The sequence below is a fragment of the Phaethon lepturus genome, unplaced genomic scaffold (assembly GCF_000687285.1).
Source record: "Phaethon lepturus isolate BGI_N335 unplaced genomic scaffold, ASM68728v1 scaffold48019, whole genome shotgun sequence".
Lineage (NCBI taxonomy): Eukaryota > Metazoa > Chordata > Aves > Phaethontiformes > Phaethontidae > Phaethon > Phaethon lepturus.
In genome coordinates this window covers 1-14,910 of record NW_010565069.1, presented here as the reverse complement: position 1 = coordinate 14,910, position 14,910 = coordinate 1, and the positions used below count along the sequence as shown (strand labels likewise).

Here is a 14,910-nt window from a genome sequence, read left to right as displayed (position 1 = left end):
GTCTGCTTTTATAAAAGCCCATCAGCGCTGCTGCTCCTCCCAAAGCTGAGTCACCCACGTAACCGCTAACGATTTATGTTCCAGCATCATCGCTCTGAACAAGGTTAACCGGGATCAATTTAGCATGAGCCTCCCATGACGTGTCTTTGGAAAGCCAAAGTGCCTGCGGACAGACAGCTCCGGCGCCACACGAGGGACGTTACACGCGGCGCCAGCGTCACACGCCAGCTTCGGCAGAGGAGACGTGTCACCGAATCCCACCTGCACACAGAGCCCCTCACCTCCGCTGCGGAAAGAGGTACCACCCATGTGCCACGGCAGAAATACGTCCATCTCTGAAAGCAGAAAGGGCACTAGCAGGTAGAGCAAGTCTCTGAAAGAAGCTGCACCTCCACCTAAATTAATATCAACAGCTTTAAGCCAAGGTTTTTTTACAAAAAGCAGGCTCCACTTGTTTAGATTTTTTTTTTATTGTGATATAGGCACTTTTTCAACATACTGCAATATCTCGTAATGAAATTACAGCCTTCATATATAACTTCTCCCTCAAGCTACGCCACTTCAGAATAGCAAGTTATTACGCTGCTCGACACTGCACCAGCGAGCCCCAGCACCAGTGACTGGCAGCACAGCTAATGGATATAGCAAGGATGCATTTGACTGACAGCCTAACTTTATTTGTCAAAACCAAAAGCACCCACATGCTGAAGGAAGGTGCCTTGGTGGGATGCGGGGGGGAGCATTTCTTCAGAGGAATGAGAGAAACTAGGGCAAGGAGATGAAGGAAGAGGACGCCATCCACCTCCGCTGAGGCACCGAGTGTCAGAGGACAATGCATTTAGCATCATCATATCTATATAATGTATATATGCATGAAATTTGAGAAAAAGAAGAAGTCTTGAATGGAAGCGGTGTCTTGTCTGGAGCACAAGGCTGACAAGAGTAACATCACCGACAGTGCTATCGCAGCTCTCCTCACCAGCGGCTGCCGGCGGAGGGAGAACAAACAACTTCCTAACGCCTGGCAGGATTGACGGGGTAGATCCCTGTCAAATTGGAAGCAGCAAGTTTGGAAGTTGTCTCAGACAGACAAGACAACTACCAAACACACATTGCTTTTCCCTGGCTAATTAAGGCAAAAGGTATTACTCGACTGCTAGAGGGTTCTCCTGTTACTCTGCTCTTCTCTCCAGAATAATGAAGCTAATGGTCTGAACTCTGCTATGACTCAGGCAAAAACGCTGAACGTTTCACAAGTCCAGCAAAACACAATCTCCACAATCAGCGTGGCTCATCAATACGAACCCCTCAGACTGTTTTTACCCATCCTGAAAGCCAGTCCCAGGGTCAGTTACATTTACATCTCTTCCTTCATAAAACAGTGTTACACAATTCCCAAGAATAATCAGCATGAGTGATACAGGAGTGACTGATCTACCTTAAGAAACATGTCAACTACAAAACTAAGCATGACTTACACTATGCAGTAGGCTTGCAAACGTTATTGATCTTGTTGCACAACATTCTGTTTTCGTGGAAGCCGGACTGTTATATAAATGTATTACTTACACTTTCGTGGGTACTTTACTGTTTTTAAAATGTAGAGTACCAAATAAAAACAAGTGAGTTGAGAGATGCTGGAGACTTGTATTATAATACTAAATTGGTTTGATTGCCTGTGCTATTTACTTTTGAGCTTTAACAGAATTTTTGAATTAGAACTTTTAAGTTACATTAGCTGGATTCTTTCAACTAAAGTTCTGACATGGTGGTCTGTATCTCTTTGGTTTAAGTCATTTAAAAAGATAGGTTGACAGTAACGATAGCAGCACAGAAGCAAAAATCAAGCAAGGTCTTTTCCCAAGAGCTTGATATTATGAGGCTCAGCAGAACAATACTTCAGGCAGACGTGGGTGCCTGGGCAGAGGGTGCAAGTGAGGCACATTTCCTGAGGACTAGCAGTCTCTCAGCAGAATAGAAAGGATCTGGTTGATGAGAGAAGAGAGCATGAAGGAATCAGTGGCTATTATGAAGAACTGGGCACAGGAGGTACCTTGAGAAAAGCTAAGACTTTACCTGCAGCATATCCACTACTCTCCTTTTAACTGAGTAGGTATCCAACAGCATTTCCAAGGAACACAAAAGCAGTTCACTACCCTATGTCCCTTTCTCCCCCAGGTACGTGGGCCTGCTATTAACTTGGATGAGCCCGGCATACACAAGTAACAGTGCTTGTGCCACCCGATCCCACCCAGAGTTCAAAGCAAGTTCTCCATCAGCTCCTGCTTTCTTCCTTTGCCCTCCCCACAATGGATAAAGAAAGCAAAACAGTTGCCGCACATAAACAAGCAAACAGAAAAGGTCCTCGGAGTTCAAATACAAACTCAATGCCTACCTGATTTTGGAATTACAGGTCATTTCATTCTCAGGGTAGTGAATATCCACCGCGTCCTGAATGACTGTACCATACTCGTAGACTTTAATCTTCTTTGTCACCCCAGCAATGGCAAAGTAGTCACAGTCTCGGTCGAACTCAATACTGAGGAACAAAAGCATACGTTGAGAACTGTGTAACACAACACATGTACTTACCAGCAGAGTATCTCAGTATGGCAGAGCTGAGAACCGTAATTTGGAGTTAGCAAATACACCGTTCAGAACACTTTGGTCAGACCTGGCACATATACCAACAGCGTGGAGTTCTTAGGCACCATTTTCTAAATCTCTCCTAACACACCCACATGTCCATTTACTGAAATGGACTTTTTGCGGTAGCACAGTCTCCCTCCCACAGACATCTTTGTTCGGATGCTCTAGAGATTTTCCCGTTCAGCTAAGCCATCTACATTGCACAGTACCCAAACGTCAAAGCTGACAGTTCACCCTGAAAACATGCTTAACATGCGTGCTCTATGATCAACATACCATGGGATGACCGCCCACTGATTTCTCTTCATTGCATTGCTGCATCCCTTAGCTCCTATATAGAGCAGCTTGGTGAACTTTAAGTGGTAAAGTAGAGCAAACTAGTATTTGTGGAAAAAACCCTTCTAAATTCCCTGAGTAACAACAGAGGGTCAAAACATGTATCATTAGCACTGTAAAAACCACACACGCTGTGACTTCCACTTAGGGTTGCTTGTGGAAACGAGGAACCTTCTTTCTTGACCTGCAGGGCAAGTTTGTAATAGGTATCAATGAAGTTGGAAGTAAAAGCAGTCACCTTATAACAAAGTTAAGCTGCAAATGGGAAAAGCCTGAGGTTGTACATGAAATACATCTGAGAGAAAGGCAGGCAGCAGGTTATAAACAGCTAATGTCATTGCTACCTTCGCAGCTTGGAAGGGCTCGAGAGAAATCTATTAAGACGCCTAGCAGGCAGGGAAGTAAACCTGCTTCCTAGAAGAAGCTCCTGCCTGCAGCCCATGTCACTGCAGGCAGGGCAGGGTGGATGTCCACATACACCTATCCCCTTTCAGAAGCATCAGGCAGAAAGTTTGGTATTCCTCCCACAAAGGGCTTAGGGGTAGCATTTTCCTCGAGTCTCCAGGTTGGTATGGTCAGTAACCAGCTCCCCTGAAATCCCTTGACTAAGCAAGCAATCTACCACTTTGAGAGGTCTCTCTTGGGGTTCCTCCACTCAGTAATTCATTTCAATCTCTGCTGTCCCCATCATCATTTTTTTTAAAAAGCCACAGCACTCATGAACCAGGCAGCAAGTTCTGGATGGCAGCAGAGAACAGAGTTTACACTGATCGGGTTTCACATTCATATAGCTTGAAAAATCCTGAGAACAGAGGTATTTAAGGTACCTTTCTACCATTAGAAAGCATTAAACCAATTACAAGAAGAGGGAGCTCTTTTGGCTGCCCCCATAGCTATAACAGCTAGCTTTTTCCACCCCTCGACATAGTGAGAAGTTGAAGGCACCACAATGCTTTTGAGGGAAGATAAATTTAAATGCCAGCAGAGTTTTCAAGTCCTTGTAAAGGAGATAGCATCAAGTTATTTTTAAATTATGGAGAGACAGGATTGTTGACATGCAGTCTGACAGTATAAAATAATTCCATGAAACAGCTTGCAACGTGGCCTTTTAACTCAGGCACCTAAACTTCTCTGAAGCAGTGGCAGACCATCCCACTCATGACTGCTTGCTCGGTACAGGAGAAACGAGCTAGTCAGGTTAAACCCTCAAAATCACGAGCCTCCAAAAGACAAAGAAAAGGAACATGCTTATGACTGGAGAATAAAGCAAGCCAGTATGCATCTATTTAAATAAAATGGGAGAGGGAAAGGAGTCATCTAAGCCAGACTGCTCTCCCCTGACCCCAGATCTATCCTAGTCTGATCTTTTTATACAAACAGGACGAAAGCACCATTCAGGCCTGTCTCGTCAGCTTACCCTATTCTATGGATGAATTTTTATAATCAAAAGCCTCTGTAACAATACAATGGATTTACTTGTACCACAATCTTAATTGAACCGCTGTCTCAGCTCCTGCTCACTGCCCTGTGGATTCAGGTAAAGCACAACTAAACTGATGGCAGCGATTCATCTACTTGGATTCAATTTATACCCTTAGCCTTCTGCTGCTGAAGGAAAAAAAAATAATGTATTACAATGTCTGGTAAAAAGCCAAGTTATTAGAACAGAATAGAACCTCTCTCACCTGGGGTGGATTTGCTTCTCTAGCATTAATTTTTTTTTTTTCTAAATAGAGACATGCTGTAGACATAACAAATGAGTATTTCAGTATGTCTGTATGAGTTAACACATCATTAAAAAAATTAATAAAAAGCATCAACCAGAGAAATTGATTGTCAGACCTGTGACCTTCAAACAGCATCAAAGACACTGCAGGGAGAAAAAGGCTGCAGAAATAAACCACCACCTGTACAGATGTTCGTTGGCTGCGAGAGAGGCGGGCAAACCCAACACAGCAAGCCTACCGCACACTCGCGCCTTGGCCTCCGTCACCTATGCACAATCCTGGTACAAGAGTTTTCACTTCCTGCCAGCAGGCTTTTAGTACGGGATTGACAAAGAAAAATATGAACAATCTAAGCAGCTAATCAAGTGAACTATTTATCATATAAAACTATTCCTAATATTTGCAAAACCCTGCTTCCCCCTGGACTAATCAGGATTAGGACAAACAGCTCACTTTCATAGCAACAGTTATTTTCATGCTTTTTCCTACAAGCCTTCTAAAAACATTTAGTATTAAGCGAGGCTTATTTGCATTTAACTAGCTCGATGGTATTCCTGTCACTGCTTGAAGTCTTTGTTTCACTGTAAGCACTTGCTTATGCACAAACTTATCTATATGAAAATTTGCAAGAGAACTTAGTTTTATTTTGTCAAAAGACACAACAGGGCCGGCTCTGAAGAACACTAATATTCTGGTTTGGAGGTGATACATTTCTACAGGCAAAGTGAATTAGTTATTAGCACAATGATAACATGCAATAGAGTAATAGGAAATACTTTATCCTTTTTGTCAAAAAGGCCATCGAGTCAAGAGATAAACCAGCTAGACAACAGCATCCACTTGTGATGAGAGGCACAGAGCCACCAGCAACACATAAAACATGCGTGCAATGGCTATTTACATCCTGCTAAAATAAGAGCAGTGTGTTTTGGTAGCACTATTTTAAGTAGACTTAACATGGGACTGACAGTGCAGGCTTTCACCATCTCAGAGGGCAGATGGAACACCAACTGTCTGTGTGCTACAAACCTACCTCAGTCCTAGCATGAAGCAACCTCCTCTAGAGATGGAAGACCATATTTTCATTTTTTTAAGGAAGCACTGGAGGTGAGCCATATTTTAAATCATTTGAATATCCAGTGATGTTCCCTTTTGGACTAGCAGTGGTCCTTGCTCCTCAAAGATGTGCATCTCGGAAACAATTAGCAATTGCCTTTTTTTGTTAACCTACTTTTAAACTCCACATTTCTGAACAGAAAAGACTAGCTGCATTCTTATAAGAAATCTTTTGAGGACACAAAAACTCCTGGATATTTGAAAAAGATTTATAAAATGTGCAACAGAATTACTTATAAATAACAAATTGAAAGGAACTGATTGTTTTGTTCTAGGGAAAATAGAAGAGACATCTCCAGTTCCCAAGTCACTGTTTTCTTTTTCTTAAGAAGTTAATTACCAGTGTCCTACGGAAATACCACTAAGAGCTGCTAGAAAGTAAACACATTCTCAAGGGTTCTGGTTGCTCTGCTGCTTATCTTTATTCTCAATCTGTGAGATTATAAATCAATTGCTTTATTTAATGTTAAAACCTATGACCTTGGAGAGCACTTGTAGCTAACAAATGGAATTACGAAATAAATTGGCTTCTGAAGCTTGGCTTGGTGTTGAGGGTAGAGCAGTGGGGAAACAGTACAGCATGCATATTTACCCGCTCTGCTATCGTATAAAGCCTTGGTACACTCGCATCCTGATGGTGCCTGCAGTTCTCCACACCCCAGGAGAACGTATACAGATGGGCCACTAAATTGGTTAAAGGAATGGAGCAGCTGCCTTACCATAAGGGTTACGAACAAGGTAACAGCAAAACTGGTGTTCAACAAGTCACTCCCCACTAGAACTAGGAGGCACTCACCAGAAGATTGATTTGGGACAGATGAGGGTTTCCCCCCTCCCAGTCACACTTTGAAAACCACACACACATTCCAGGTACTTACTCCTGCAATACATGATGGTGGCAGAGAGACAACAGTAATCCATGCACAACTGGTCCATACCCGATATTAACAGAAATAAACACAAATATACCCTTTAGTATCCCCAATGTAATGACCATGGATGCTGGGAGGTTGCAAGACAACAACTCTACAGGCAGTGACCACGTTGGCAAGCTCTGTGGTCTTCTGCAGGGATAGCATGGGGCTAGGTGCCCTCCAAAACTGACCCTTGGGGCAGCTCACACTGCACCTGACACTGCAGCTGTAAAGGCCCCAGGGGTCAGACTGGAGGGGCACCTAGCCCAGTGAGTTTCCATGAGAAATGGGTACGTGCTACATCTACTCCTCCAAATCAGAAGCAGGGATGGGGTTGCATTTAACTGCACGTACCTTTAACTGCATCACTAGTTACAGTTAAAGGTCCACAGACAACTGCTCCTCTCTCCTTTCCATACACACACTCTACAATTGCTACTAAAATCATAAAAGCCTAGCTGTGACCTGGTAACAAAATCTGTGACCATAGGAGTTGCCATTTCCACAAAGTAGATGACTCAGTCCCTCATGGGACTATATATATTTTTTTTTCCTCCCAGAATATCTATATCAAAGCCTTTCAATTCTCCTTCTACCCAATATGGTGCTGTTTCGATTTCTGTATCTCTAACCCCAACTCCTGTCTTGCTGTAGCCCCGTATTTAATTGCAACACAGATATATTGTTCGCAGTTTGGGGGACTTAACTGGTGGGAAGAAGGAGAGATAATAGCAGCTTTTGCACTTACATTTCCTTAAAGTCTTTTCTGATTTTGTGCTTCCACTCCCTAGCCTCCAAGGGATACCCTGGCACTTCTAACAATCCCAAGTCCCACTGTTGTATAGCCTGGTTGCCTATTTCCAGTGCCCACTTTGAGGCATCGAAGTCAAACATTAGAAATTTAGGTTACAATCCAACACCACGACCACCACTGCAGACTGTTCAGCACCTGGGACCAATACAGAAATTGGTATTAACATCACATACCTGAGATACTGTTTTTACAGCAGACTGATATTTTAAGGCAAAGTAATTAGTGTCACTAAGCATGCACTAGCATACTAATTCGTAGTTTTTAAAAACAAAGCTATATTCAGACACAGGATGCTGCTATTACAGCACTCTGATTTTGTACTACAACCCAAAAGTCTATATTCTGTCACATATAAAAACAAAGGCTACTGAGACAAAGTATATGAAGTTTCAGTATCAAAAGATTGTTTTGCTAAAGGTGTGAGTGGCTGAAGTTAAAAACATTGGGTGGTTTGGGTTTTTTTGTTTTTAATAAAGCAACAGTTGCATTAGTTACTCCTTACTCCAAAGCAACCACCTAAATAAGGTCGATGCTGCTATTCCAAAGTCCTTTACTGGTGCCAACGGGACAAGGATAGACCACTGCTGGTTGAATATATTCCCTGACTCAAACCCCAGTGCTGCTAAATGTTTTCCAAAAATATGAACTGAGCAAGCATACCACAATCCCAGGCAGGTTATTGCAATCTCTACTCGGGAAGGACTACTTAAAGAAAAACCCGTTGATTCTCTAGACATAGAGCATATGGATAGATAAATTAATTGTACAAACGAGACTCTTAAATACATTCTGTCAGAGAGCAAATACCCTCATCCCTAAGAATCATATTAATTTGGGCTAGATGTGACCCCCAGATTGCCAGAAAGTTGCTGGATTTGCCCTCTAATCAAGGGTAAAATTGTCTTGGCTACTATAATTATGGCCTCTCACTGGATCAGATTCAAGTCTAATGGAAGTCTAATGAAAACCATGGGACAGAGTACCCCAAGCTATTCCAGTTTGACCCCATTCCTTGGAGCTGTTTGGGATATTCCAGCTCCAAGTTCATCAGCACCAGCTCCTGTTGAATGCCCTCCCCTGCCATCATACCTCCTCCAGGCTTCAAACATCCAATGGGAATACGCTCCCCCTAAGCAAATCTCTATTTTATAAAATAAAATATTGTATAAAAAGACAACTCTAGAAAGTCAGCTCTGTGTGTTGACTATCTTCCCCCACCGCCCCGCTGGAAAAACAGCCAGGGAGAGACACGAGAGCAGTTCACTGAAGCCTGCACTGCACAGAAGGATGGTCCTCAGCTTTGGGCTCCCTTGGGAAGACATTATTGCACCAGTCATGCTGCAGTCACACTTTCAGCTTCTTTCTTGCAGCCACAGTAGCCTGGAGTTTTATTTTGCTCCACTTGAAGAAAGGCATAAAAAGATAGCACATTGACGAAGTAATGTCATTAGACCTAGTTCCAGGCCCACTTCATGCTTACAAAAATCCTTTTAAGCGTAATGAAATGCCATCAGTTCTAACAGAGACCACTTAGCAATACTCTCATTCCATAAAGAGCGTGTTTAAAGGAGAATATTAAATCTGAATCAAAAAGGCTTGGTGGGCTTAGTTCCATCTCATGGCTCTGAAATCAAAACCAACACGCTGCATCATCACTAGATAAAGCAGAGTAATTTTTTTTAATCCCAATGAGAGAATATACTATGCTACAAGAGATTAATTATGCTTCCTGCAATAGCTCAACTTTCAGAACCAGGATTGCCTCTATTTTGGAGGGAAGCAAGGGGAAGTGACCCTGACCCTCATCTCCTCTAAAATACAACACAAAATCTCCCAGGAAGCCATAGCAGACTTCCAGCCTCATCTATAAGACTCTATAGCTAAAGACAACCTTTCTACTGCATAAGGTTTTTTTCATACACATATTCAAGGGAACCTGGCTTAATTATCACTAATTATGAGAAAACCTATAGGGAACTACTGAATTTTGCAAGCAACCTAACATAAAGCGTATTGATAAAAACCCACTTTACTGCTTGGCGATGCTCTTCTGCATGCTGAAGAGAAGATGACGACAATCCCAGGGTTTATATGCCAGATACACAGAAGTACAATGAGCCAAAGCTGTTGCAAACAACTACCATGCAAGTTAATGAGGATTAGGTTCAGTTTTTCCACAAACACCATTTTAAATAAGCTAGAGTAGGGAAATGTTAACTAAAAATGCCAACAGTTAAATGCAGAATGTTTCTTATGACACTATTTAAAATTCAAGCCAAATTATCGGTCTGCCTGCTGTAATATTTCGGGTAACCTATCTATATTTGAAAACCAGGATCTGCCATTTCTCCCAGCTGGCCTGATACACAGTAGATTACTAACAGCTCTGACAGTAGCAGGAGCACAGCCTTAATGTTACAAAACACTAAGGTGGAAGAGATTTAAGTCTCCAAACATATTCAGTTGCCTTCTTTCTGCATTGAAGCTTGGGAAACATTTCCAGAAAGCCCAAGCCGTATAAGGAGCAGGTTTGAGTTGCAAGGCTGTTGGCACAGCAGTAGCACTACCATCTTACCAGGATTATGCCATTAAGTTGGAAGGAACTCAATCAGTTGTGACAGATGTTGAAGTACCTTCTAAATAAGGCCTGAATTCAAAAGCTTGCGAGCTTGTTTTCGAGACACCACATTTATTACTACACCAAAGATTTTGTTTCTTCAAAATCGGGCATGGCATCTGCCGACAGGGCTGAAGGAGCAGGGGAACAAATACATCTGAGTTCAGCACAGGAAACCTCCATCAATACTGGGACTGTAAACACAGTCTATCCATAGGCTCCCAATTCATGATTCCATGATTCCTCTATGATTTAGCTGCCGTAGCTGAAGACATTTCTGTCTCCAGCTGACCACATTGCCAGAGGTCCCATTTCTCAGAATAAATCATCGCCCAGTCCTGTGCCCCAGTACACAGCCTGCCATATTATTAACCCAAGCTTCCAAATTTGCCCGACACCATCATCAGCTCTTCTGCCAGACACCCCGCAGCAGAGCATCAGGAGGGACAGCTGGAGACAGTTACCTCTTTAGGAACCTCAGCTCAATCCAACAGGCACCACGAGTCAGGGCACCAGCATTCACAAAGATTGAGCCCACACACTGCAGATGAGCCATCTCAAGGAGCCAAAGAATAGGCTGGGGAGGTCAATGCCAATGGTCCTGCTGCCTGGTGATGATTAAAAATGCCATTTGAAGCACTTTTGATCCAACTGCCAGATTTGTTTCAGGAGATTGTTTTGATGGAGTTTTGAATCTTTTTTGGTCAGTATTTTGTATGCTATCCTCAAACTATTCTTTAGAAAAAAATAAAGGTACTTATAAATTAATTTCACACAGTCTCATATAGAGAAACTTGTTATGACTTTCACCTTCGTTTGCACAAATGTATACACACACTTGTATAGAATCCTGTAAGAACATTAGTGTCACTTCCTAACTTACTCTACAAAACACCTATGCAGCATATAAATCCCAAACATCTGTCTTAGAGTCTGTATTTATTAATACAGACAGTATTAATAATCATTAACTCAAGCCTCTTCTCCAGGCTGAGCTGCTTGTAAGGTTTTTTTTCTCCTCAGAGCTGTTTAAGCCCACACCATGCATCTTTGCATGCCTTAACACAACACCTCAGTACATTTTTTTTCAACTACCTACCATTTAACAGATTAACTCCTCTAGTCAGCAAGGAAGGAGCAACAAAAAAAAAATCCAAAGGCATGCTAATACTTTTTGGATAATGACCTCCTACCAAATTCAGGCATTTCCAACAAATATGGCTAGAGAATTGAAAGAACACTGTAATAAGCTATAGAAATTCATGTTCTATTAATAAACAAGCTTGATTCTTCAAGCAGACACAAAAATTCACTGTATCAACACTCAGTGTTGAAAACTAGCTATAAAATTTTGGGGGATTAAGGGAAATCTGTCTTTGCCTTTTACCAACACTGTTGGCATGGAAGTTCTGCGTATAAGATGTTGTGAAACCACAACTTTCATGGCTTGCAAGTCCAACTCCTGAGGCCAAGGTGCAGCACTGCCGCCTGATGACAGCCATTATTACATGATCATCAGGAGGAACAGAAGGGCAGCTACCTGCAGCCTCACAGAGAAGATCTTTATCCTGATCAATCAAGAAGGGGTAGATGCAATGATGCAATTCAACTTCCACATGGTACCATCCTCCTACCCAGAATATTAATCTCTCCAAGAACATTCCTGACAGCATCCATTTTAAGTTCTTGCACTTTTACAAAGCCTCTCTTCAAAAGAAGCCCAGTCTTATTCTACTAAACACAATCCTGTTTAAATTAACCCCCATTTGTAAGTGGGGGAGCCCAAAGTTCATAGGAAGTGAATTCACTTTGCCCTATATCTGGCAAACCGTGTAAGGACATTGCTTCTCCTTAAAACCTAAGGCCACAGGAAGATGCTCGGCAGAAAGTCAGGGACAGAACCTCAAGTTTCTAAAGAGCTGATCATGTAGCTTTATCACAAGAGTACAGTCCCAAGACTTGTAGGTCTGTAGTCCAATACCCTGCTCAGGGCAGGGGCAGCTGTTTGGTCAGCCCAGGTTGCTCAGGGCTTTCTCCAGCCAGCTTTTTAATACCTCTGAGGACAGAGCTTGCACAACCTCTTTGGGAAGCCTGTTCTGATGCTGGACTGCCCCACACTGCAGCCAGTGACCACTGCACGACATTTGCCAAGAAATGGAAATGGCTTACTTAAACTGCACAAATCTCTTCAAGACATAAAAAAAAAAGACATGAAAATCATTGTTTAATACATTTAGTTTAAAAGCCAATTCCCAAATTCACCAAAAGACTCTTCAATACTTTTAACAGACCATTTATAGAAATTCACAAAGTTTAAATCAAACTAAAAAACTCATCTAATTATCTGCAGATAGAGACAGGTTTGAAGTACTAAAAGAGCTTAATGGGAAAAAGATCTTCCTACTACCAAACAGTCTGAAATTACTAGGGAAAAAATGAGGTCCCACTGGTGGCCATGCAACTTTCATTCATTAACTTCTTACTTTCAAGGTTTTTTTTACCTCTAAAAGTAAAAAAAAAGTTCTCTCTCTACAGCGTGACTGCAGTGACCAGAAGGTTTACTTTTCAGGTCAAGGCTGGAGATACGAGCAGACATTGCTCTTTTCTGATTTCAGAGTCCCTTTTGGTACTAGCAGCCAGTCCTGAGGACTTGATATTGGAGTTGGGAACGTTTCTGAACTCTGAATTCAGAGATCTGAACTGACATCGGTATAACCCTTGTGCTGGGTACAAGTCACATTTTGTTTCTGCTCAAGGGATCCAGACCACAATTATGTGCTAGGAAATGTATCAGTTCCGCACTGCAGAGAAAGAGAAGAGAAAGTAAGGGAACAGCTCAGTACTCAGCTCTAATTAAACAAAATCCCACTTCAGCCCCAGACAACCTCTGGTCTACGGGCCAAAACCTCAGATGAAGTAAGGTACAATATGCACAAACTTCAAGTAGATTCAGGGTATTATACTTCCAAGTTTCCTCAGCCACTCTGCAGTTCCACTCTCCTTATCCAAGTATTTCTCTCCTCCTTCTAGTTGTGGGAACAATCCAAATAGGACAGATCCATCCACAGTTTTGAGCTGTCACTTGTAAATAAGAGTCCATTTAAAAAAATCATCAATTTAACAGACTATAAGAAAAATTCAGCCCTCCTCATTTCTCATGTTCTCAAGGAGCAGCATCTACTGTACTCTGAAACATAATCTTGTGAAAGATAAACCCACTTACATTTCTTCCATTTATCTTTACCACCAAGATAGAAGCACTGCTGATCACAGACTTAATAAAATGGCTCATCTAATCCTAGCCAGCCCAGGTCATTTAAAAAAAAAAAAAAGGAGGGGGGTGGGTGAAAGGCTTGTTATGGTGGGCATAGAACTAAAAGGTACCTTGTTAAAAGTCCAGATCCGAGAATTTATATGGACAAGTAATTGTAGTCTAAAGTAAAAAGGGAACAAAAAAATTGAACCATTCTATGAACAGATGGAAAACATGCCCTTAATGGATGTTTTCTCTTTTAAGCTCACCTTTGAAGAAAGGATTTCAGGTCATGTTACTGAAAGGATCAACACACACAAAAAAAAAAAAAAGATCTTGAAACAGACTTAATTGTACTGTTTGAATGCTAAGAGCAACCTCTTCATACCTTGTTCATTACTTAAAGGCAATCAAATACATAGAATGGAATGACCTCGAATGCAAGATCCAGTTTTTGACCATTGTCTAAGGATTCCACGGATGAGTTGAGTAAGGTTTCAGCAAACAAAACACAAGTTACTTACTTCTCTCTCTGTACATCACTACACCTTTAGATAAATATAGTCTTGGCTATCCGAACCCCTTCAGATGTCATTAAGACCTTTCAGAGAAATGGTAAGCTAATGCAGAGAATTTGAAGTCTGAGCAGATGGCAACAACCCACACCATTTGCCCCCAAAGCTCAGGCCCTCTGGGACAGACATACTCATGTTTCCAGCCGACCTGGGAGCCACCCAGCAGGGAGAACCAGCTTTCTGCTAAGCAGGTTTCAGAAAGACATCTTGCTGTAGCCTATTTCTTGGATTTTTCCAGGTTTTTTTAAAATATGAAGGACTGCCACATTATTCTCTGAAGGCCTCTGACAGTGCTAAAGCAATTTTCTACATAAATCATTGCAATGCTAACGCTGCAGTTTACAGACTCATCTTTAAAAGAAAGCCTTTACTATTTACTGCCACAGCAAGTGAAGAGGAAAGTTAAGCTCTGACAACTGCTCTGTTTGGGGGCATAATAAATGGAAAATTTATTCCTTGGCCCAATTCTAACAGAACTTAATATACTTGTGAAAACCATGTAAATACTTTGAACTTAAGAGAACAGAGTGCATTAAAAAAACATCTAGTATATTGAGGTACACGTACATTCATATCACAAGCATGCTGAAAGTCCCCCGATGTCAAAGCAAAACCGAGCAACCTGCAATTGCAAAGCCTTGAACGTGTTTTCACTGAACATCTTTCTCTGTTAATGTGTTTTTCTTGAAGCAAATAAGGGGGGGGCGGGGAAGAAAGGTTGTAAATTTTGCTTGTGAGCGTGTTTTGAAGCAAGGTAAGGACTGGGATTACGATTGTGCTTGCATGCACCTTTCTAAATAAGGCCGTAAGCCCATGATGGAAGACGCACAGCTTAGGTACCGGCCCCGCATCGGTCCCGCGCCCACAGTCCCTCGCTGCCGGCGCCGGCACCGCAACCGGCGGCTGCCA

The 14,910-nt window shown here is 42.0% G+C and overlaps 1 protein-coding gene across 1 annotated transcript in view; it reads right to left on the bottom strand.

Annotated features, from left to right (window-relative positions):
• RFWD2 (ring finger and WD repeat domain 2, E3 ubiquitin protein ligase) overlaps positions 1 to 2,539 on the bottom strand; it is a gene marked incomplete at its 5' end in the record, with an annotated part of 73,047 nt that extends 70,508 nt beyond the window's left edge. Inside the window, one exon of the mRNA XM_010295055.1 lies at positions 2,396 to 2,539. Coding sequence (XP_010293357.1) covers positions 2,396 to 2,539 — 144 coding nt within the window. The remainder of the gene's footprint in view (positions 1 to 2,395) is intronic.
• Between the last annotated feature and the right edge of the window lie 12,371 nt (positions 2,540 to 14,910).